The 22,668-nt window shown below is 48.2% G+C and overlaps 2 protein-coding genes across 2 annotated transcripts; one reads left to right on the top strand and one right to left on the bottom strand.

Annotated features, from left to right (window-relative positions):
- Window positions 1-6,179: 6,179 nt before the first annotated feature.
- LMOD3 (leiomodin 3) lies at window positions 6,180-10,628 on the top strand. The gene is made up of 3 exons (XM_032194411.1): window positions 6,180-6,470; window positions 7,906-9,270; window positions 10,602-10,628. The coding sequence occupies exons 1-3, from the start codon at window positions 6,180-6,182 to the stop codon at window positions 10,626-10,628; spliced, it is 1,683 nt and encodes a 560-aa protein (XP_032050302.1).
- Window positions 10,629-12,361: 1,733 nt separating this feature from the next.
- Window positions 12,362-22,573, bottom strand: ARL6IP5 (ADP ribosylation factor like GTPase 6 interacting protein 5). Its single transcript, XM_032193818.1, has 3 exons — window positions 22,303-22,573; window positions 14,443-14,660; window positions 12,362-14,105 (listed from the first exon to the last, which is right to left on the bottom strand). Exons 1-3 carry the CDS (start codon window positions 22,476-22,478, stop codon window positions 13,933-13,935), a joined length of 567 nt encoding a protein of 188 aa, XP_032049709.1. The 5' UTR covers window positions 22,479-22,573; the 3' UTR covers window positions 12,362-13,932.
- Between the last annotated feature and the right edge of the window lie 95 nt (window positions 22,574-22,668).

Here is a 22,668-nt window from a genome sequence, read left to right as displayed (position 1 = left end):
GAGGTGTGTGAGAGACCCATGTCCCATTTAAAGCATTGTTTATGTCCCTGTATTTCGGTGCTGTGGCCACTGAGTTGTGTGCTGGCTCTTCCCTCCCTGCTCAGGCCTGAGCTCAGCCTGACGCACCCGCGTTGGCACAGCGCTGGCACCCGGCCGTGGGGCTGTTCCGACAGGACCGGGATGATTTAGGATGAGTTTGGATGGGCGTGTTGAGAATGTGGGAACTTTGGGTGGCTTCAAGTGGAGCCCAGTTTGCTCTCCTGGGGAATTCGGGGCATGAAACCCCCAGGGCTGGATTTTGGACACTGCCTGACTTGGAAGGAGATGAACAGGAGGGTGCAGGACCCATGGGACCCCCTGCCCATCGTCCCCCAGGGAGCTGGGGCTGCTCCATGGCCGAGGCACAGCTTGGGCAGCTCCTGATGGCTCCAGTTGCTGCACGGGCCCTTTTTTTATTAAGCCCAGCTCCTGGCCTGCTGCTGAGCTCTGCCTCCTGTCGCCCTGCAGCTTCTTGTGGCAGCGAGCTGTGTTTCTGGAGCGATGCTTTGGTGCTGGTGCACGGCTGTTCGTGGAGACCAGGTCTGTATCGTGCAGCTGAAGAGGTAATAAAGACATAGTTGTGATTGTTACCGTATCTGTTCAAAACTCAAATACAAATTACCTGTTTGTTTGACTTGCTACCTCGGCAGCGTTTACAGCTGTTTAAACTTTTCCACAGGCTTTCACCAGGATCAGTGAGGCCATCTAGTGACCAACCAGCATCACTGAAGAGAGGAGCCCTCCTGCCTCAGACTCACCCGAAACCCCTCTCTGCCTCTTCCAGTTTGAAGAAATATCCAGAAGTTTGTATTTGCAATGATCCAGAGCAAAGCCAAGACACAAGTGACGTGAAACACCAAGGTAAAACATTCCCAGACCCACGGGGTTCAGTTTTACAGCAGCACAAATGCCTCTGCTCTCAAACGGGTGGGAGATGCCGCTGGTGAGATAGAGCAAGGAAGGGAAACAGCAACTGCACAACACTGCATGTGGTGGAGCACTTCTGGGTGCTTTTTAGATGATGATGAGTGAAGAAGAAAAACGGGTCCTTGCCAGGAATCCTCAAAAAGGCAATAGTACTAAAATAAGTAAGGTCTGATGCTTTTAATTGCTGCCACCTTTTTCTATGCTGTTTTCAAAGGCAATGCTTGGATGTGACATTACTGTGGGTCCTGGGGCAGGCTGGGCTCTGAAGCCCCCCCAGCACAGTAGGACAAGGCTCTGGTTAGGAGCCCCCTTGCCCAGCACAGGCAAAATTTGCTTTACCACAGCGAATCTCTAACGTGCACCCAAGTGCATTGATGTGAAGTTTGCTGCCCAACGTGACTTAGTGCGGGATGTGACGCGCAGGTTTCTGCCAGGAGCTGGTTTATGATCTTGGACTTGTTCAGCTTAAAAAGGAGACGCTGCAGCAAAGCTGCACAGCTCCAGGGCAGATCAGAAACCTCCAGCGTGGCCCAGCGAGTGCCAGCGTTGGTAGGAAGCCGTGTGAAGGCTGAAGGTTTACTCCATCTCCTGGGCTTTGGGAATAATGCAAGAAAGCTGCTTGAGCAGACAGCCTGCTGTGATACAGGCCCCAGCAGCAGCTAGGGGTGGTGACAACAGCCCTCTCCAGCAAGGCTTTCCCTTCTTATCTGCTGGATACAGATTCAGGACCACACAGGTCATCGCCCAGGGCACGATTTGTCATTGAAGACTGCTACCCAGAGCCCCAGCTGCAAGGAAAGCTGATGTGACATCTCCTGCTTGGAAGGAGGGATGGTGAACAGTCGGTGCTGGCAGCACAGGAGGAGACAGAGATGGCAGGGCCTTTGAGAGAGGGTGATGAAACCTTTAGCTAAGGAGAAGCTCCTTGTCCTCCATCCAACTTGCTTATCCTTGTCGCCGTAAATCCTTCAGCAAGTCCTTGATGATGGAGGGATGTGCTCCCTCTCCCAGGGCATCTCCTGCCCAGCTCTAGCACAGCAGGCATGAGTCTCCATTTATATTTAATCATTAGGGTGTCGTCGGAGAGCCACAGGCGGAGAAGGGTTTGCAGCCAGCAGGGGCTCAGCTGGAGTAACTCGAGAAGAAGCCTCCCACCTGTTCCTGCTCGGAGGTTAGGGCAGGACGAGCCCCATACGTACATGCTGAAATCATCACGTAGCTGCGCCGGCGGCGTTGCCCGTGGGCACGTTTTGATGGCAGGATGATACAGGGCACGGGGCTGTGATAGGGTCGTACGCTGTAAAGTCAAGATACACCCCAGTGTTTGAAGGGTGACATTGCTACCCAGAATGACTCAAATGTTCGATACCTGATCTGCTGGCTCAGTGATTTTTTCGTTGTCTGGTTTGTGTTGAACGGAGCGTGATTTACTTGTGGAGATGGCTCGTTGGAAAGGTTACGAGGATGATTGTCACTCCTCTGAGCATCCTTGGAGTCCTGTTATTACAGTTCTGATTATGTAGCACTGGAGTGCACCGGTTAGAGGAAAATCACAAACTTGCCTAAAAAAGGGAGAGGATGTTAGAAAAATTAATTCTAGCTACTGGCTTTAGCGTGGGGCTTTTGTTGCTCTTGAGGCTCTGCCGTGCAGTCTTTGAATCAGTCCCTGTCCCTGCTGCTCCCCCTCAGCCCCCGTTTCACCCCAGGGCTCCACTTTGCAGCTCCCTCTCAAGCTGCTTGGGCAAATACCTCAAAAGTCAGACGTCCTTGTCCTGTGTAAGCAGCAAACTTTATCTGGTATGTATCTCCCTAACAGCTTGGAGGTGTGGTGGGTGTTCCGCCCCCCAAGATGATCCCCGCTGGTTTCCCCACAGGGTGTCTCCCTACGATTGTAGTTGTTGCTTGGTGGTTGTTATTGTTACGATCCCCATCATCTGACCCGTTATAATCCCATATTGTGTTACAGGGGATTGCTGGGCATACTTGGTGTATGCCTCTCTTGGTCAATTTTAGCCTGTCCCATCGAGCCTACGAGGTTGGTACAAGCGATGCACGGTTATGTTACACAGGCACATTCCCTGACTTTTATCCAGTTACTGCCTTGGCTCTTGGAGATGGCATGGATTGGCAGTCAGGGGACATAAATGTGTGGGTTTTATCAGCAAAAGCCAGGATTACAGAAATTCCTCTCAAGTATTTGGCATCAGTATGTGTTCCTCAATTACCTTAAAAATGGAATAAGTTTTAGACACTTTAAGCATAGTTTGACAGTCTGCTTAGAGTTAAATTGTGATGCAGGAGTTCATCCCTCCTGATATTTGAGTTAAAAACTTGTCAACCCTTTTGCTTTCAAGACAGGTCAGAAGTTTTGAAGAACATGCACAGAGGAGAAAGATTAGGTAAGCAGGGCAATGCTGCGCTACACCCTGTTGAGGTTCATGCTCCTTCATCCTCTTGTAAGTACTTGCCTTAGGAGCAGCAAGCAGTAAGTACAAATTGTGCATTAACAATGCAGATTTTTTTTTTTCCCATCAGCACAGTAAGAGTTTGCTCCTAAACTACTATTATTTAACACTTCTGAAGTAAGCAGAATTGGAGGAGGAATTCCTAAGCAGGAATTGGGAGCTCCTACCCGTAGCGATGGCTGCAGGTGCCGCCTGTCTTCTGCTCACGTTTGTGAGCTGCTGGCAGAGCCCGGTGCTGCCCGGTAGCCGAGCATCTCGTGCAGCGGCTCATTAGCGCCCGGATTCTTGAGCAAGTGTCAAATTGGCATGAAGATAACGAGGCTGCTGATGGCAGTGGCATTCCTGTTGCATCAAAGGTGGAGGTATTAGTCAGGATTTTTGGAAAGCTCTCATGGAGGTGCCTGCAAACGTTATTGGGATGAATATGGGGGTTTTGCCTTGGAAAGGACCCCTAGATTTGGCCAGAAGAGTGCTTGCAGCCCGGCGGTGTCCCCTGCTGCCTTAACGTGCCGTTTCTAGTGTACCAAAACACTAAGCAACGTGTTAGAAAAGGAAGTGAATCCAGTACTGGATGTAATTTATGGAGGAGACCTAAAGTAGGCAAAATGTGATACCCATCTTGGAAATCTGCGGGATTAGCACCCGTGCCACTTGGGAGAGGTGTCAGTGGGCAGCCCTTCGCTCTGCGTCCCATGGGGGAGGCATCGCTCCCGAGGTGTAGTGTTTCCTACTCACGGTATCGACAAATGATATATTTCTCCTTAAAGACAGCTTGCTTTTTAAATCTGTGATAGCGTTCTCAGGATCCTTGTTTTCCATCTCGAGAGGACTTGTTGGGTTTGACCCTACTTAACTTGGCAGATCTGACAAGCCCACGGCCCAAGATGGCCTGGCTGAGGATCACGGAAATTTAAGAAGGTGGCCAGGGGCTTTATTTACAGTCAAGAAATTAGCAAGAGATTTGTAACCACTGAATAGACAGCTTCTGTGACCCAAACAGCATCGTTTGGGGGAATAACATACCAGCTACAGAAGAACATTGATTTATTTGATAACATCAGGAAACCATTTATGGACTCCATTATGGACAGCAATTGCTGGGGGTTAAAGCTGCTAAACCAGATAGATTGATGTGCGGGGCTGCTGTTGTGCTTGCTACTGCATAATGTAAAATAAGGATGGGCCCTGAAATACCAAAGGGGCAAACAGAAGCATTATGTCCTTGGCTTGGTTTGTTGTTGTTGCTTTTTTTTTTTTTTTTTTTTACCATTTATTTCATACTTAAAATGTTATCCTCTTTGCAGCTGTGTAGCAGCATTAGTTGCATGAGGGTCTTTGGGTTATGGCTTTTTAATAGAGGTTAACAGGGCTTTGAACACCACGGCTCTCGTTACAAAACTCAGCACGGAGAGGCCTCATCACACGGGGATGGTTTCGCTGCTGGCAGACTCCAGCAGAGCACGGCTGGGGCTGAAGCAAGAACGATTTCGGGCTCACTGGGACCTGGTTCCACAGCCCCTGTGTGGCTTCTTCCCTGTGAAAAAAGCATTCGCAGTTGCAAGGTGAGGATCTGGCTTGATCCCCTCTGCAAAGCCTAGCTGAAATTAGGAAAGGAAACCTTCCTGAGCAGTGGCATATGGAAATTTTATCCTAGTAGAAAAGTCACCCACCTGCGCTACTCTGCTCTTACAAAGCAACCATGAGCACAGTGGTGTCAGAGATGGGGTTTCTGGTTTGCCATACAGATGTAGGAGCCTGTAAAATATCCTAAAGAAAGGAGGAAGTAGTTTTCAGCTGGAGCAGACACTTAATGAAATGAAGGATTTTGAATAATCTTGTATAGTTACATCAAATGAATACTATCAAAGTAAAGTAGTTGCTTACTGATTTGGTAAATAAAAAAATAAAAGGTAGGAAAAGGATGAAGCTGAGATGACTTTTCAGCCAGGATCTGGTGAGGGTGCAAGTAACAGCCGTGGCAGAGATGGGCCAGGGGGATGTCTGGAAGCAGGGACTGGCATCACCCCTGGGCAGCCTGGCTGTGAGCAGGACACGCTGTGCTGGGGTGGCTGCTCCAGGCAAATCCTCGCTATGGGAGCAGGGCTGAGGCCCTCTCCCTGCATGGACACAGTGTGCTTTGTACTGACTGCTCCCTGCCTCTTCCCAGCTCAGGTGGTTTTATTGTAACCAGGATCTGGCTTTTGGCAGAGCTCTTTAAGTCATGCAACAGGTGACCTCGCACCAACTCCTGCAACATTCAGGTTTTAAGACCTCACTAAAGGTGGTCAAATCCCCCGCTGCCTGCAAGTTTGGGATATTTGTGACACGATGGATGCAGACACCTCGTGCTGGTTCTTCCCTCGGCACAGAACATCCCCCAGGCACCTCGCAGGCGCTGTTAGCTCCCTCCACCGACGGGGCGATTCCCACACACAGCAGCCATCTCCTGCGGGTGTCCATGGGGGACGCACCAGCTGCACTGAAATGTCAGAAGGGTTTGTGCAGCTGACACATTGCTGAAAATGGAGCATGGCAGCATCTCCATAAATTCTCTTCGTCCGGCCAAGTGCAGCTTAATATAGCCTTAGCCGCGCGTCTGCTGCACTGAGCCCGAGAGCTGCGGCTGCTCGTGACCAAAACACGAAGTTGTGGATTCAACCGAATGAGCTCCTCCTAGGAAAATAACCTTTAAAATTTAAATTTCTCTTCAGTTTTAACAAGTAGTAGAGGAAGGAGAGAAGAGCAAACATGTCTGAACACAGCCAAGCCTCTGACGAAGACGTGTCCCCTGAGGACATTGATGAAGACGAAATCCTGGCGAACCTGTCCCCCGAGGAGCTGAAGGAGCTGCAGAGCGAGATGGAGGTGATGGCCCCGGACCCCGAGGTCCCGACAGGGATGATACAGAGGGATCAGACCGAGAAACCCCCGACGGGGAGCTTCGACCACAGGTCGCTGGTGGACTACCTGTACTGGCAGAAGGCGTCCAGACGCATGCTCGAGGACGAGAGAGTTCCCGTCACCCTCTTGCCCTCTGAGGTAATGAGCAAAAAATCATAAATATTTGTTGTGCATCTGCTGTGGGATCTGTTTTATAGCTTTAATACCTTAATCCACCCCTGCTTCCATTCCCTATGTGAGGTACGATACAAACTATGAATTTAAATGCTCCCTGAAAGCCTCGGTAATGTCAGGATCCAGCTTGGACTGGCGTCAGGGTTTTTGTTTTGTTTTGTTTTTGTTTTTTAAATGTTTTTCCTCCTTTACTTATGCTTTTTAACATGAGAAAATCCTAATTCTGTTTCAGTGAAGCAAACCTCTGAGAAAATATCAGATAGTCAGTCTGGAAGGTGTAATTCTGGTTTGTTTGGCTTTGCATATTGAACAACACTATAGTGCTTTTCCACAGAACACTTAGTCTAATGAACACGATTAACGTAATACTTGATAGAATTTAATGCCACTTTGGCAAAAAAAAAAAAATCCCGTAATGTATTTTAATAATGTGAAATTTCACTCAAGACCAAGAATGGAAACTCCATGAACTGGTCCCACCCTTTTCAATATAATACTCAACTTTTATTCGAAGTCATGGGGCAGTATGATGAAAGTAAGTTCATACTTGGATATTTTACAGGACAGGGCCACTACAAACTCCAGGTTATTATCCTCAGGTTTTGAGATCTGCTTTGTTGGCTGCTGGCACTTCTGGCCTGGAGGAGCTGCCTCTGGTGTGATGCAGACCTCGGTGCTGGGGTGCTCCTCAGAAAGGGGGAAAAAACTTTAAAAAATCTCATCCAGGAGGGGCTGGGGAGCAGGTGGAAGCTTGCAGCTCACTTTATTTTGATGCTAAGGGCACCGCTGCCTTGTGACAGCGGTGTGCAGAGGCCAGTTTCCCATCTCTGGGCTCAGAATGAAACATTTTGCTTTATCCCAGGGACTGCTCCTGTGACGGCAGTTGTTCCATGCGGGTACCCGAGCACGTGGCCTCGCTGCCTCGCGTGCTGGGTGGGCACGTTGCGGTCCTGGTGCGCCCTCTTCCTCCTCTCTTAGGCTGGGCACACGGTCAGTGCTTCATGCGGGTTTCCAGTGCTTTGTGGCATGTGAAACAAACTTTCTTATCAAGAAAATGATAAAAATCACACGAAATCGAGAGGCGGAATAGAATCAGAGGTTCTTAATCCCCAGAAGGGTTTCGGGACCACCATAACATAGTGTTAGATACATCCAGGAATTAATGGTCAGCGTTCTTAATGGGCAGAGATGGGACACTGCCTACAGCCACTTTCAGAGCCATCGTTCCTTCAGTCCCAAGCAAGCCAGCACACCGTGATGTACCGTCAATGGCACTTTTAAGTGTTAGTCTATAATGGCCATAGATGTGTATTAACCCATCGGTCGCATTTTTGTTTTGGGACAAAGTTAACGTACCAGAGCCTCGTTGGGTCACATCAGCTGTTTCTCTCTTCCACAGAGGAGCGCTGCGGGGACGGGAGGCAGCGGCGAGGCGGGCGGTAGGAGTGGGCCAGAAGCTGAGGGGAAGGAAAGGCACTACAGGAACGAGACCTTGGCCAGCTCGGGAACACAGCCTGGAGAGACAAACAAGGGTGGAAGTGATAAGGAAGCAGAGGAGGAAGTGGAGGAGGAGGAGGAGGAAGAAGACAATGAAGAGGAGGACGAAGAGGAAGAAGAGGGTGATGAGAGTGAATCAGAAACAAAGGAAACTTGCAACCATGAAAACCATCGCAGTGATCAGACCAGTGAGGAATCAGGTAGAGAATCAGGGGAAACAACAGAAAAGCCAGATGAAAATGTAAAGAAAATATCCAAATTAAACATCCCTAAGAAGTTAGCGCTGGACACCAGCTTCATGAAGCTAAGTGCCAGGCCCTCAGGAAACCAAACCAACTTAGAAGAGAGCTTGGAGAAAGTCCGAAAAAACAACCCGGACATGAAGGAGCTCAACCTGAACAACATAGAAAACATCCCCAAAGAAATGCTGATAGACTTTGTCAACGCGATGAAAAAGAATAAGAACATAAAAACGTTCAGCTTGGCCAACGTGGGAGCCGACGACAATGTCGCCTTTGCGCTGGCCAACATGCTGCGCGAGAACAGGAGCATCACCACGCTCAACATCGACTCCAACTTCATCTCTGGCAAAGGCGTCGTGGCCATCATGAGGTGCCTGCAGTACAACGAGACGCTGACGGAGCTCCGCTTCCACAACCAGAGGAGCATGCTGGGCCACCAGGCCGAGATGGAAATCGCCAGGCTGCTGAAAGCCAACGCCACCCTCCTGAAGATGGGCTACCACTTCGAGCTGCCGGGGCCCAGGATGGTGGTGACCAACCTGCTGAGCAGGAACCTGGACAAGCAGAGGCAGAAGAGGCAGGAGGAGCAGAGGCAGCAGCAGAGGAAAGAGCAGAGGGAGCTCATTGCCATGCTGGAGAACGGACTGGGCTTGCCGCCCGGGATGTGGGAAATGCTGGGGGGACCTCTGCCCGAACCCAGCATGCGCAAAGCCCCCCCGGCACCCAAGCCCCCCATGCCTCCCTCCATGCCCCGGAGCCGAGGGAGGGAGAGCGCGAGGCCGGAGGCCCCCGAGGAGCCGCACAGAGCCGAGCCCGTCAGCTTCAAGGTGGTCAAGCTGAAAAAGGTGCAGCGCAAGCCCGCCGTGCCCGAGTACGTGGAGCCCACTGAGAAAACCAACCTCAAGGACGTGATCAAAACGCTGAAGCCGATCCCCAGGAGGCGGCCACCTCCCCTCGTCGAAATAACCCCGAGGGATCAGCTGCTGAATGACATCCGCCAGAGCAACGTCGCTTATCTCAAACCGGTGAGCATTTAGCCATGGGGGGCTTGGAAATGCACCCCCAGGAGATGTGCAGCTGGATTTTGGCATCGTCCCTAGGGCAGGGGTTGGTTGTGACAGGCTTTGGTTTGCACAGAGGAAGGGCAGCATCTGCTGGAGATGCCACTGTGCTCTCATGTTTTGCTTGCCCCATCGTAGGGCAAACATACAAATAAACATGGAAAGAAAGCTGAAATGCCAACAATAGTGTGGGATTTTAACCTCTTGTTCCACAATTGTAGAGTTAAAAGAGAGGAAATTCAGTCAGGGTAAACAAAGGAGCATTGGGTACAGCTGCGCTCTGGGCCTGCCTTTGGCTGGCTGCTTTCGGCAAAACTGAGCTTTGGTGTGAGGGGGATTCAAAGTTTTTAAGTTATTTTCTTCCTATAAGGAATCCTTTCTAGTAGTGATGCTGCAAAGACCCTTCTACAGCATTTTTCCATGTCCCAGCCTCTGCCTTGCTTTTTGAAGCCTCGCAGCAGGATGGGTGGAAGGTTTTATCTGGAGTGCCCAAATGTGTAACACATTTTTACAGCTGTGTAAAAGCATTTCAGATTAATAGCTGGTCCTGTCCAATACTGATTTTCTGCAAAAGGCACAAATTATGTTTTTTTTTGTTGTTGTTGCTCTAACCACCAGTTTTAAATGTTGTTAATAAGCTGCTGAAAAGCAGGAGGATGAGGGCCAGAGGCAGCTGCAGCACACAGGTGTGCCCATGCTGCAATCGAGCCCAGGTGTGCACACACACACTCACACTCACACACCCCCTTTGCTTTCATTTATGTCTATGCCAAAGTAACGATTCCTGGCCGAACCAGGAGCTGTGTCTGGGTGTCTCAGATCACCCAGTAAGAGGAAACAGAGACTTGTACTGATTTCTACTTTTTTTTTTTTTTTTTTAATCTTTTGATCCACCTGGCATCAGGCCAGATGGGTTGGATTTGGGGCGGTAAGGTTTTAATCTCATCTGCCTGTGCCATTTGCCATTTTGGTAACTGCTATTTTATTTTATTTTATTTTTTTGGCCTTGATACCCACAGCTTCGCACAGAGGTTTTACTGCCTGAGCCAATCTGGCCTCTGTGGGGAGGTTCGCTGCCTGCAGAGGGATTTCCTGGGCATCAAGCATTGCAGACAGCAAGTGGGGAACTACAAACAAAACCTAACTCCTGACCAGATCCCCCCAGTGCTCTTAGCTGTTGCATTTTTGATCCTTTCATAGTTTCTAAAGGATTGTACGTTTATGTTAAACTAAACTACTTTGGGAAATAGGACTGAGAAATTCCCTCCTAATATTTCTTTATTGTCCTTGTCCAGGTGCCGTTACCAAAGCAGCTGGAGTGAGACCAGACTGACCCAAAGAAACCAACTTGGAATAAAGACTATTCAAGTTTTGCTTACAATTGTTTTGGCAGAAGTTTTCTGCAGAACCCAGGTGGTGTATGTGAATGACTCTTTGGGAACAAAGATATGCACTTTTCTAAGAGTGATGACAAAGGCTGGCATGGGAAAAATCAGTGCTAAGGTTTTCCATCAGGTATCAAACGATCCCCGTGCCATCTGCCTGCCAAATGGATTCAAGGCTCCAGTTTGTTGTGGGAGGATTTTCTCAGAGACATCAATAACCTTAAGTCTTTCTAGTTTTTCAGTAAACTGTTTTGCTCCCATGTTGTCCTTCTGCTGTCAGATTCTGCAGGAACATGCTGTGCTTTAGCTTATCTTTCTTTTCACACACACGCTCCTTGATTATTCTCTTGTCCATGAGAAATGCATTTGGTTTCCATGTATACAGCTTTATTTTTTAGGCTAAGGAAATGGAAATGAAATAAAAGCTTTATCCACAAGAAGCGTGCAGCACTTCCGTGGCTAACAAGAGGCCTGCCGAACAGAGAGGCTGCTCTGGTGCATCCAGCACCTCTGCGTGATGGTTCCAGGCTGGTGCATTTCAGCACAGTGTAGTTGGTTTTGTACCTGATGAGGGTGTAAAAGATAACACCACGCGCTGCTTAAAGAACTGTGATCATCACTCCCCGTAGCTCTTCACAACAGTGCTCTGGCAGCTGAATCCCAGTGCCACCCCACAGATATTATCACAGCCCTTTGGAATTGCTGATGTTCAGGACCTCTTTGAATCCAAGGTGCTCTCCACTGGCATTAGGTCAAGTTTTCTTTTTCTCCTTGTCCTTTTTGCATCTTTCAGGTGATCTCTTTCAAATCTGTCTTCTTCTAAACTTGTAACATGTCTCAGCTGTACTTCTGCCTGCAACTGTAATGCCCCCCACCTGGGAAATCTGGTTAATTTATTATTTAAGACATACTAAGCAGTTTTTAAGAAATACAGAAGGGGGAAGGGAAAGCTGCTTCTGCACAGCAGAGGCATAGAAAAGGAAGGAATGTTTTCAATGCACCTGTTTTTGGCATCTCTTCTTTTTTGTAAAGGCCAGGAAGTGGGGAACAGGCCCCTGCTGCCCTTGAGAAGCAGGTCCTTGAACAAAGCACTACAGATGCTTCAGCCAGGAAGAGCCCAAGCAGCAGCGCAGAGCTGACAGCTATTACCAAGGAAGTTACATCAGGACTTGAAGCCCCGCTCTGGTGTGTGTTCCCCCACTGCACAGGCTCCTAAGGGATCGCAGGAGGGAGGCAGCTGGGTTCAGAGACCCCAGAACTCACCCGACTGCAGCAGAGCTGCCTCCCCAGTGCTGCTCAGGGCACAGCTCTGAGTAATTGTAGAAGCAGGCAGAAATCCCTCCCACATAATTAGGAGAAACGTAAAATTGCAATTAAGAAGTTATATAAGGGACTGAAGCAATGCAAACAAGTGCTTACATATTTCTGCAGCCTAGCACGGAAGAGCAAGGCTGCACGGTTCCTGCAGTTCACACACAGCTCCCTTGTGCCTCTGCAACATTAATACTGAGGCAGAGCAATCAAACCCAGCCGTTTGTCACCAGTTTGTGCAGCTGTAGGGTGACACCAGAGCTCCCACCACCACCCCGGGGAGGCCACCAGCCGTGGGAACAACCGCGAGCCTAAGTTCGGAGTCACGCTTCCCAACCTGAAATAAATGCACTCAGCAGTCACCATTAGAGTTTATTTTTCTTCGTAAGTGTGCAGTTTTTAAAATTCTACAGTAATGATGAAGTCATAGGCTACTACCTTTAAGTGTGGAAACAGTTTTCAAAAACAAAGACCATGCTCTACAAGTGAGGAACAGGCCATTGACTCTTCAGCTGGAATTATTTTCAATAAATACTGATCACTTTAACACTTAAATGGAATGACATGTTCAGATTTCTACACAGCTCACTATGAAAACAGCATGGTAAGTTACATAAAAGCTTCAACTTCAAGGATGTTTGCTTGATTATTTAATTACTTTATTAGAAAAAGAGAAATGCAAGAATACTCAAAATGGAGTGTCACCTGGACAACTTTTCCCCCATTTTATTCTGTAAGCTCCTATTAGCAAGACAATCCCATCAGAGCTGGCAGTTTGATTAAAATACATATAAAAGAATCCCACACACCACTTTAAGGAGTTGTTACAGGCAAGTATCTTGATGAATTTGGAATGGGTCTTCAATAATTGTATCCTGACATTTATTGCTTGTATTTGTAAACCTGAAATCCAGTTTATTCCTTTGAAGAGTGTTAGGACTAGAGTGAGCGAGATGCATGTTTTACTTGTATCTTTGCATTCTGGTTAAGAAGAAAAAGAACCACGCACAAAAACACACATCCACCTTCATCTACAAAACAGCCTATACAGAATGAAGCAGAACAAGGTAAGTCCTAGAGTAGCAATGTTTAAAAACATCAGCAGGGGTAGAAACCTAGCTCGTCTAGCTTATGCACAACCGTTTTTCCTCCCATGCTTGGCCATAGTTCAGGTGTTACGTGAGGAAGTTCTGACTCTCCTGCAGAGAAGAGCAGTTCCAGGGGGTAACAGAATCAGGATTTCAGGAAAAACAAAGGTGTGTTTTACTGGAACCGAGAGGCACAGTGCCACATCTATTCTCCATGCTTAGATCTATTTTGACTGTTTCCCAGCTACCAAAGGAGGAATGTGAGGTGAGGACAGGAACCCATATTGGTTACACGTATTGCACAGTTTTTCCTGCTTGCCAGTTAAGCCAGCAGCCTGATCTCAGTACAGACCCCTGCAGTCAGGGGTTTAGATGCAAGAAAACGCATGTTTGATAGATTCCAGCTCACCTTGAACACTGCCAGCCTGAAGGTGCTACACCCCAAACCAAACTGGCTAGACAGCCGCCTTGTAGACCTGGGATGAAAGGGGTGTTACTCTTACTAACAAACGTGCTACAAGACAGTTTGTCTGAGAGGCTGCATTCCAGAGGTTTCCATCTCTTCCCCTTCTAGCCCCCAAGAAGAAGAGACGAGCAAACACGTTTAAGTTGGGATGTATTTCTGTAAACACCAAAACATTTCGCTATACAATAGAAAAAAGTTACTCTTCTTATATTCTTAGAGGAGCCCTGAATACCTTGGAATACCTGTATCCTGCAACTATTAATCTGTATGTACCACATGTGCATTTCTTGTTTTGTACACAAACTGAAAGCAAGCTCGAACAATAGTAAATAGCAATTACACTCCTGCAACAGGCAAATCGCCACGCTGCAGTTGCTTACTCCTTTGCTTTCGATATGTAGTCAGCCAGTTTGTTGATACTATCCTCCTGCTGTTCTAGGGCATCCAGTATGATGCCCATTGGGGTCTTCTTCAAACCTATTCCTTCCATTTTGTTCTCCAGCTTGTTCTTTATGTTCCGGAGCCTCAGAGAAGCATGGATGAACATCACTGTGTAACAGAAACGTGCTTATTAATTGGTTGTGTCCAATGAAAGCATAGTGCTTGTAGCATCCATCTTAAGACACACCCCAAAGCCACGACATCACTGGAATATGATGTCTAAATGACGGCTTAAGTAACTGCAAATACCCATTTAATAATAACAATGCTGAAGATAGCTTGTGCTGGTTTGTGTTCCCTCCCTCCCACCCCTGATTTTTTTGGGGTGGACAATTTAAATAAAGAGATATAAAGCCACGAGCCACTTTAGACTTTGCAGGCTTATTTGAAAAAGCTCAGTTCAGCACCCCTCACCCTCAGCTTGGAGAATAGCAGAAATACTTACAGAGGAGAGGAAGAGTGATCCCGAACATGAACACCATGACGTCTCCCAGATAGGAGATCAAGAAGTAGCTCGACAGCATGATGACTATTACAAACGTGGTTGGGTACTGCTTCTTCATCCTGCGGAGTATGTCCTTGTTGTGCGACACCCACACAAACCCCATGAACACCAGGACCACCACAGTACCGCCAATAAGCATGTTCAGGGGACTCAGAAATCTGGAAAAAAGAGGGAAAGAAAAAAAAAAAAAGATTGAATTATCCTGTTTCAGAGCCTTCAGGACTTGTGCTCACAGAGCATGCATCCAGCTCACTGTTGAAGTTGTTGCTGGGCAGGTAAGGCATTAAGAAGTCAGTTGGTTTTGCAAAAGCTTTACCAACCTCTGTTTTTTTTTTTACAGAGAAGCTAATAGCACAGGTGCAACTGAGCAAACAACCCTTAGCCATGAAGTAGCATATGTAGATGGTCTTTGTGTTCTCTTCCTGAGCATAGCTGAGGATAATGAGAGTGTCCGCAGCAGCTCGTTACTAGAGGCACTCACCACCAGCTGACCTCCTGCCCAGGTTTACAAAAGGTGGAAGGTAGGGGGATGCTGAGCACAGGCGGTTACTTTTGTTGTAGTGGTTGTTGTTTATGCCTTCAATACTTACCAAATTTGCATGTGGTGTTCATGTCAAAACTAGTACCTGGATGTAACCTAATGGTAATTCGCTAGGACAAGAAGGGAATGAATGCCATTCCCTGCCCAGCCACCTAGGTTGCCCGTTTTCTCAAGACAAAGTATTTGTTATAGCCAAACTACAGCAGGTCTTTGAAAATACCCTAATATTGATACAAACGGTTATACTAATTCCCTTGCCAAGCAAACGTTAGATTCTGAGGTAAGTTCATACTAAACTGAAGACGGGTTGTGTGGGTGGGTGGCAGGGAGGGAAGGTTTCCCCCAGTGGGTATGAACCTCCAGATTTCATGAACCTCCAGAGGAGCTTACCCCCACCAGCACAGTGGATGGAAGCCCCGTCCCAGGCAGACATGCCCAAGAGTCAGAAGAACCAGAGTGTGGGCTAAGGGTCTCACTGGAAGAAGAGCCAGGCCTGGCACAGGGGCTGCTGCTGAGGTTTGTGTTGTGTTATTGTTACCAGTTACCAGGCAAGCCAAGGCACTGAGTGGCTCAGCTTTGGACTATAAACAGCAAGCCCCTTTTTTGGACCAGGGTGAGCCCATCACCTGCTCACACCACTTTCCCAAGTATTCAGAGGTTGCTTTGTCCTCAGCTTTCACCAGTGACTTTGCCCAGCGTGTTTCTGTATTTGCATAAGAGCCAGGCTCTGCTATGTTTCACCTCTCTAGCAGTAAGCTGTGTGATTTTAGCTGCACTCTGATTTACTTGCTTGCACGTGCACAGACCTGACAGCACAGCAACTGAGCACTCTGAGCTGCTACAACTGGCAGCAGCACAGCACTGTCCTTTACCCGGACAGGGGCAGGAAGGATTTTATCCTGTACTCTTTGCAGTCTGCCTATCCCAAAGCTCATGGGCACGCTGACTCACCACTCCCCCCCGCTGCTGAGGAGGATGCTCTGGGTTGCGGTCTGTGCTTCACATCCGGCAAAAGCAGAAGAAATCTCTCGCTGGTCTGCCAACCCCGTACCTGCATGCCAGGGGGCATTTCCCCAGAGAAGGAAGAAGCCCCAGGAGTTACTTCAGAGCACAGCCTGGCTACAATTCTGTAAGTCAATTGTGCCAACAGGAGACAGGACAACTGGATGGAAAGAGATTAAAATTCAGACTAGCTCCCCACCTGCTTCTGCTACTCACACTGAAGAGCCAGCACGGCTTTTTGGAAACGGTGATAGGGCAGACCTGCTTCTTGCATCTGAGTCACTCTCTGCAGCCAGCCAGATTATATTTAGCTCTGAATTGCCAATCCTAAATTTCCAGACTGGAAAAAGTGAGCAGTACTGCTCTGGAAAGAAATTGGTTTCATCTGCGTTCCCTTGTAGCCGGAGAAGGAGGGTGGCTCACGCCAGGACCACACCAGTGCCCTGTTTATGTACATGCTGCCGGCCAGAGCAAATTTTTAAAGCAGAAGTCACCTCCACATCACGACTGGCTTAGAGTAGAGATGGCCAAACTTACTCGGATGGCTCACAGCAACCATTTGTTTTGCTCCAAAAAATCTTCTGACAAGGTAATTCTGGAAGGAGCAGAAGGCTAGGCAGGGCTCCATGTTACCAGGTGTCTGGTAAATGCTCGAGGAGCTTCGTCTTCCCTACCCTTCCCTTTGCTCTCTTTACAACTTCAGAAACTGGTGGTGAAGAGCAAACCCTCCATCATTATAAGGAAAAGACCAAAGACTCCCCTGCTTCATGCTTCTTTCTGGAATTACACAGGTTCTGTATTCCTGACTGGCTGCAAGGGAAGTGAGGAAAAAAAAAATACAACACCAACAAAATCACATTCAAAAGATCCCATTTTCCTGGGGAAAGTTAATTGAATTACATGTTTTCTCAAGTGGGCTGCATTCCAATGCGTACAAGGAAACAGGGAACATAAGTATCAAATGAAGTCATTCAGAGCCACAGGAAAACAGATGGGGATAGCAGTTGCCACTAAAAACTGGTATTCAGATTCTCAGCCATGTGTCCGCAGAGTTGGATACTGCTGATTACAGTGCTGGATAAGGTGTCACACACCAAGCTCCCCTTTATTGCTTGAATCCCCCACAGCATAATTCATAGCGCTACCTAAAATTCTCCCAGAAATTCAGATATAGGCACTTCTGCTCCAGAAACAGCATTTTTCAAGGAGGCAGATCCCCATTATCCCGTTTCACTCAGAGCTGCTGGCACACTCCTCTCACTACCACAATAGCTTAAGACTAAAAAGGAAAAAACACAGGCACGTTATTTTAGAACATGTATCCGGGGAAAAAGAAAACTGCCTAACAGCCCTGGAAGTCACCTTAGAGCTGAAGCACCAGCACGGATATTGGCCGGATTTATCCACAGATCAGAACACGATATGCCAAATTCATGGCCAGGCAAGAAGGCTGGAAGTCTTTCAAAGCTGCTGAGACAAGGTAAGTGCCCAGCCTTAAAGCATGTTACAAGATACTTTCTAAATATAAGTCCCTTTAGGAGGGATTTATAGGGCCTCTCAAATACTTGAAAATGTAATGCATGGAACTGTTAGCATGTCAGTGTTGTGGCAACTTGATTTGGGGCTGCTCAGATGACTTGGGGAAGACAAACTCTTCTGGGGCTTGGGGAAAAAAAAAAAAAAAAAGCTCATTCTGATTGCCCTAAAAGGAGTCAGATGGCAGGACTGAACATTTGGGGGTGCAATCAGCCTAGAACTCAGAGCACCCTAGCGGGATGCTCTACTGCACTGCTCTCTGCAGTAGACACGATACAGCCCTGGGAGGATGCTGCAGCCTCTGACACCGCTGGGACAAACCAGCAAAGAGAAGCTGTCACCTAGATTTACCACCAGCAGCATCTCAAGGCAACAGCAACTACCTGAGGTTGTGTTCCTCTTGCCCTTCAGGGACCAGGCAGGCCACCACATCTGTCTCAATACAAAGTACAAAGATGGGGGGAAAGAAAAGAATAAATAAAAGAAACTTGCTGTTTGCTCCCAGGGGCAGGGACACAGGCACTGCCCTGTGCCAAGTGCGGCCGTGGGACACGTTGTGTTCGTCCAAGTGGTATCAGGAGACAGCACAGGTGCCACCAGCTGGGGCTGCGATGGTGTGGGAGGAAGTACTGTAACTATACACCTACTTCTCAGAGCAACAACAAAACAAAACAAAAAAAATAATAGATTAAGATGAGTGGGTTTTTTTGTTTGTTTGTTTTTAAATTGCATTCATATTTCTAGACTCTGTGCTACATCTGTCACAAAGCAGGTTGCATTCCCACAGAGCTGCAGAAAGTCCAACAAGCTCTGCCTTCAGTGGCTTATGTTACCTGGTCTTGCTGGGTTACTTCACACCTGCAGGCTGCTGCACAGCCCCGTAGCAGCAGAGCTGACCACCTCCTTGGAAAATTTACAGCTCCAGTGTAGCAAAAAAAGAGGAGGGTAAGACTCATCCTCTGAGCACTGCAGCACGAGCCCAGAAGTAGGGCAGGCCACATAAAGAGAAAGCAAGCAAGCTCCTTCCTTGAGTCACCTCCCCCTCAGATGGCTGTCTCAGGGTGATTATTCAGCAGTTGCTGGCACATCTGCTTCTTCTGCACGTGAGTAGGCACGTCTGAGCAAAGGCACGGAGCTGGACACTTCCGATCACTAAGAACAACGTCTCTTTACTCAGAGCAGCACAGCTGGGTCACTACAGCACATAAACGTGAAAATTCCCTTTTAGGAAGGCTCGTGCCTCACCACGTTCTACACGAGGGACAGGTGAGTGCAGTTATCTGCTTCCTTCCTCGTTTGTGCTCATTCAAACGACACTACAAGAGCCAGCAGGTTCTGCTTCCTTCCCCTCTCCCCATATTTTGGGCTGCAGTGAGGTCACGTAGCTGCAAGGAGAGGTAGCGCCTACAAGGACAAACAGAGTGCTGTCCTCTGACGTGGCACTAACACGTCTGGTCACTGCCAGGTGAGTGCCCGCAGCAGGCACGGGTTTAGCAACGCTTCTGTACTCACTGCTTCTCGCTTGTGTTGCTTTCAGAACAGGAGCGGATCCTTTCTGCACAATCTCTATGAAATTATGTAGCATCATTATGCAACGTATGTTTTAGAGCTGTGTGTGTTGTGCATTGTTCTTAATCTTTCATCAGGCATTAGACACTAAGCGCTCTGCTGCTCTGGAGGCTGCTCTGGTGAGGGAATTACCCCCAAGTCAGCTAAGGCTGTGGTCTGGGGTGGAATGAAAATAAAAAAAAAAAAAAGACACCCACGCTCATTCATTGCTAGGGGTTGTACAGATAGCCAGTAGATTTGGTAGAGATAAGTGGGCAAAGGAAAGCTCCATCGAACTTCAAGCTTTGGAGAAAGAATTATGCCAAAGGACAATGAAGACTCGTAGTTGTAGCACTCTGAAATGCATTGTGCTTCTTAATGCTATCACTTAGACAGTAGTTTATGGTAAGTATGAGGCAACAAAAGCCTACAAGAAACAACCTTGATTTAAGTAGTTAGCTTGAACAGCAAGACAGAGAAGCCTTGTCAGAGTAGCTGAAAGCCTGGACAAATGGCACTTACTGGGCAGGAGGATTGTTTGGGGGAGAGCTGCAGGCTGCTGTGGGAGGCACGGCTCTTAATAAATATCTGTGCAGCACTCACAGTAACAGGGCCCTGGCTCAGAGCAAAAAAGGGCAGTCATCATCCAGGTCCTATGCAACTCGGGGAGGGACACAGTTTGATTTAGCAATGATCTTGTTTTTTATCAGCAGCAGAGTTCCAGGAAAGAAATAAAAAAGAGCACGCTAGCCTGCATTGACTCATAGAGGAGTTTGCAGGGCAAGGAGTAAGGGGAAGAGGAACTGTTGCTGCCACCAGCCTGTACGAGTAGAGTGGCAGTCATTCAGTACTTTCGGTTTCTTGTTCACGGATTTAATAGTTTCTGTCTAGAATAAGCAGAAATAATAGTTTTCTGCTGGGGCCTGAAAGCAAAATTTAGCTGCAAAGCACAGAACATCACTTACATGTAACAGTAGCCATCGGAAGGCGAAGGGAGGGGAAGAGGCAGGGCAATGATGCAGCAGAGATCATTACGATTGCATTGCATTCATGGTAAGGTTATTCCATACCTTGCAGAGTGATGGAGATAGCGAAAGGTTGCAGAGGCCAATGTTGTTGTACAGGAGGCTGTAAATTAAGCCATGGCAATAAACTCTGCACTTGTGCTATCAAAAAAGCCCTAGGCTACAACTTCCATCTCAGCACAGCATTACCACAGCTACCAAGCTACTACAGCAGCCAAAAATACCATATTTGTATCACCTGCCTGTCTGTGCAATGAGATGGCTTAAAAACAGGTAGAGTTGGTCAGGGATAAGTTTAGTTGTGATCACAAAGACCACTGCATGAGCAGTTTCAGTAATCCTGCCCCTAGGCCTGTACACAGTCCTGGAGTTCCTAAAAAGCCACGATAAGCTCAGGAATTCCTGCCCATTACAGAATGAAGTGCAAGGCCACAGCTTAGTCATCAATGTAAATTTAATCAGGAGAACTTTCTTTGCCTTTCTCCCAAAGCTACAGTCTGGCCAAGTGAAAAATCTTTTATTAAAAAGAAACAGGTAGTTTTTCTTTACTGAAGGGTTAGCCTGTTCCTGTAAGAGTTAGTTTCCTGTCCTTTTACTTCAGTGTTGGAAGAATTGGGTTTGCCATATACCAAAGGCTCCAAGATGCACAATTAAAAAAAAATAATTCCAGGTGTTTCTTGTCCACAGATTTCAGCTCAGCAGGTCACTGCTCGATATGAAGATATTAAAATTGCAGTTCTGGTGTTAATCTCTACCTTGTGTCGCTCCATTCTTCCTCCTCCCCCAGCAAACCAGTAGAAAGTAAGTGGGAGATATATCAGCATCCTTGATCTGATAAGAAGGGATCAGAGTTCAAAAGGAGAAAGGAATTTAGGAGACAGAGTAAAGTTGCTGCTGTTCCAGCCCTCTGGCCAGGGATAAAGAAGCTATTGACAGTTTTTTTCCCTAATTTCTTGGGGAGAAGAGTTGTTCCCCTGCCTTCCACAGCTCCTTTGATTTATCTAATTGGCCACAGCACTGCATTGGTAAACAAAGGCAGATGAACACTGAAGATTAGTCTGAGGTGGGCAAGAATCTGCAAGTCTCATTTTACTGGTCTAATAATCCACTGAGTTAACTGTAACATATCACCACTGAAATTAAGAAGAAAGTCTACAGCATTATGCCAAGCTGTTACACACAGAAAAAGAAGTAGGGTTCTCAGCCCCTCCTGTCACAGACCCACACTCCCTGAAACCTGGAGACTTTTCACTGACTCAGATGCTGGGTCAAGAGCTTCAGATGCAGAACAAGAAGGGATTTAGGGGAAGAATTTAAGCCTCTGCAATATATAAGATAAGATATACTTCTGCCAAAACCACTTTGGCCTAGTGGCCAGGCAACCCTCCAATTTAAGCATTTGAGCGTTGTTTGTCGAGGAGTGCTGGAAATGTATTCCAGTTTCTATATTAAAAGCTTAATCATCACAGCCTCTGCTGCAACTGCTGCAACTCGTGATGAAGAGCTTTCTGGTCTCGGAGCAATACTCAACCAGCAGTCACAGGCCTATACTCAGGGGGTGATTAGGAATTATTTCCCAACTCCCCGTAGGGATGCTGACAAGAGCAGGGTCCTGCCTTGAAGGTCTCAGTCTCGCCCCAAAATGAAACAGATGGGCATCCTGCTTATCTTTATTATCTTTATCAGGGGTTTTTTATGCACTAGCTCAGAAATAAGAGTGGCTGTTCTGCCTGCTGGACATGAGCTTAAAACTACATGGGAAGCACAATTCATCCTTTTTTTTCCTTGTTAATTCAAAGCCAAGTTTATCGCTACAGCAGCACTGGGCAGGCTTAGCCAGGCAGTGCTGGTCACTGTGGAGGCCCCACTGACATCCAGCACCACCAGGGCTGCTCCCCATCACCCCACAGCTGCTCCCCGCCACCCCAAAAGCAGCCGGGCGCTCCTGCAGGAGGTGCTGAGCCGTCTGCGGATTGGGGAATAAAAAGGAGCTCCCCGAGCCGCTACACAGCCCCAGAAAGACTTAAAAAAATAAATCGCAAACCCAAATCAAACCCAGAGCCTCACCCAGCCCGTGGGGGCTGTCCCGGGGCTCAGCGACCCCCCGCTCCCCGACCCCCGGTCCCCGGTCCCCGCCCGGGCACCGACCCCACGATGGCGACGACGGCGGCGGCCACCATCAGGTAGTTGGTCTGGTAGTAGAGCAGGTTGCTGACCACGCGGTTGTTCCATTTCGAGATGTCCTTGAAGTCGGGCCGGGCGAAGCGGTCCGAGCCGGGGAAGAAATCGTCCCAAGCCCGCAGCGGCGCCACCTGCACCTCCATGGCCGCCGCCGCCGCCGCCGCGCAGGCCTGAGGGAGCCGCGGCACCGCCCCGGGGCGGCTCCGGGACCACGGGGGGAGCTCGCCCGGCCCCGCACCGCCCGGTTCTGCCCGGCCCCGGCTCGTGGAAGGGGCCGGGGAGGAGGCAGCGAAGCCCGGGGAGGAGCCCCCTCAGCCGCGGCTCCTCGAGGAG

Source organism: Aythya fuligula, chromosome 10 (assembly GCF_009819795.1).
Source record: "Aythya fuligula isolate bAytFul2 chromosome 10, bAytFul2.pri, whole genome shotgun sequence".
NCBI classification, from domain to species: domain Eukaryota; kingdom Metazoa; phylum Chordata; class Aves; order Anseriformes; family Anatidae; genus Aythya; species Aythya fuligula.
Note: the sequence above shows the minus strand (reverse complement) of the source record. Positions and strands in the feature narration are given on the sequence as shown.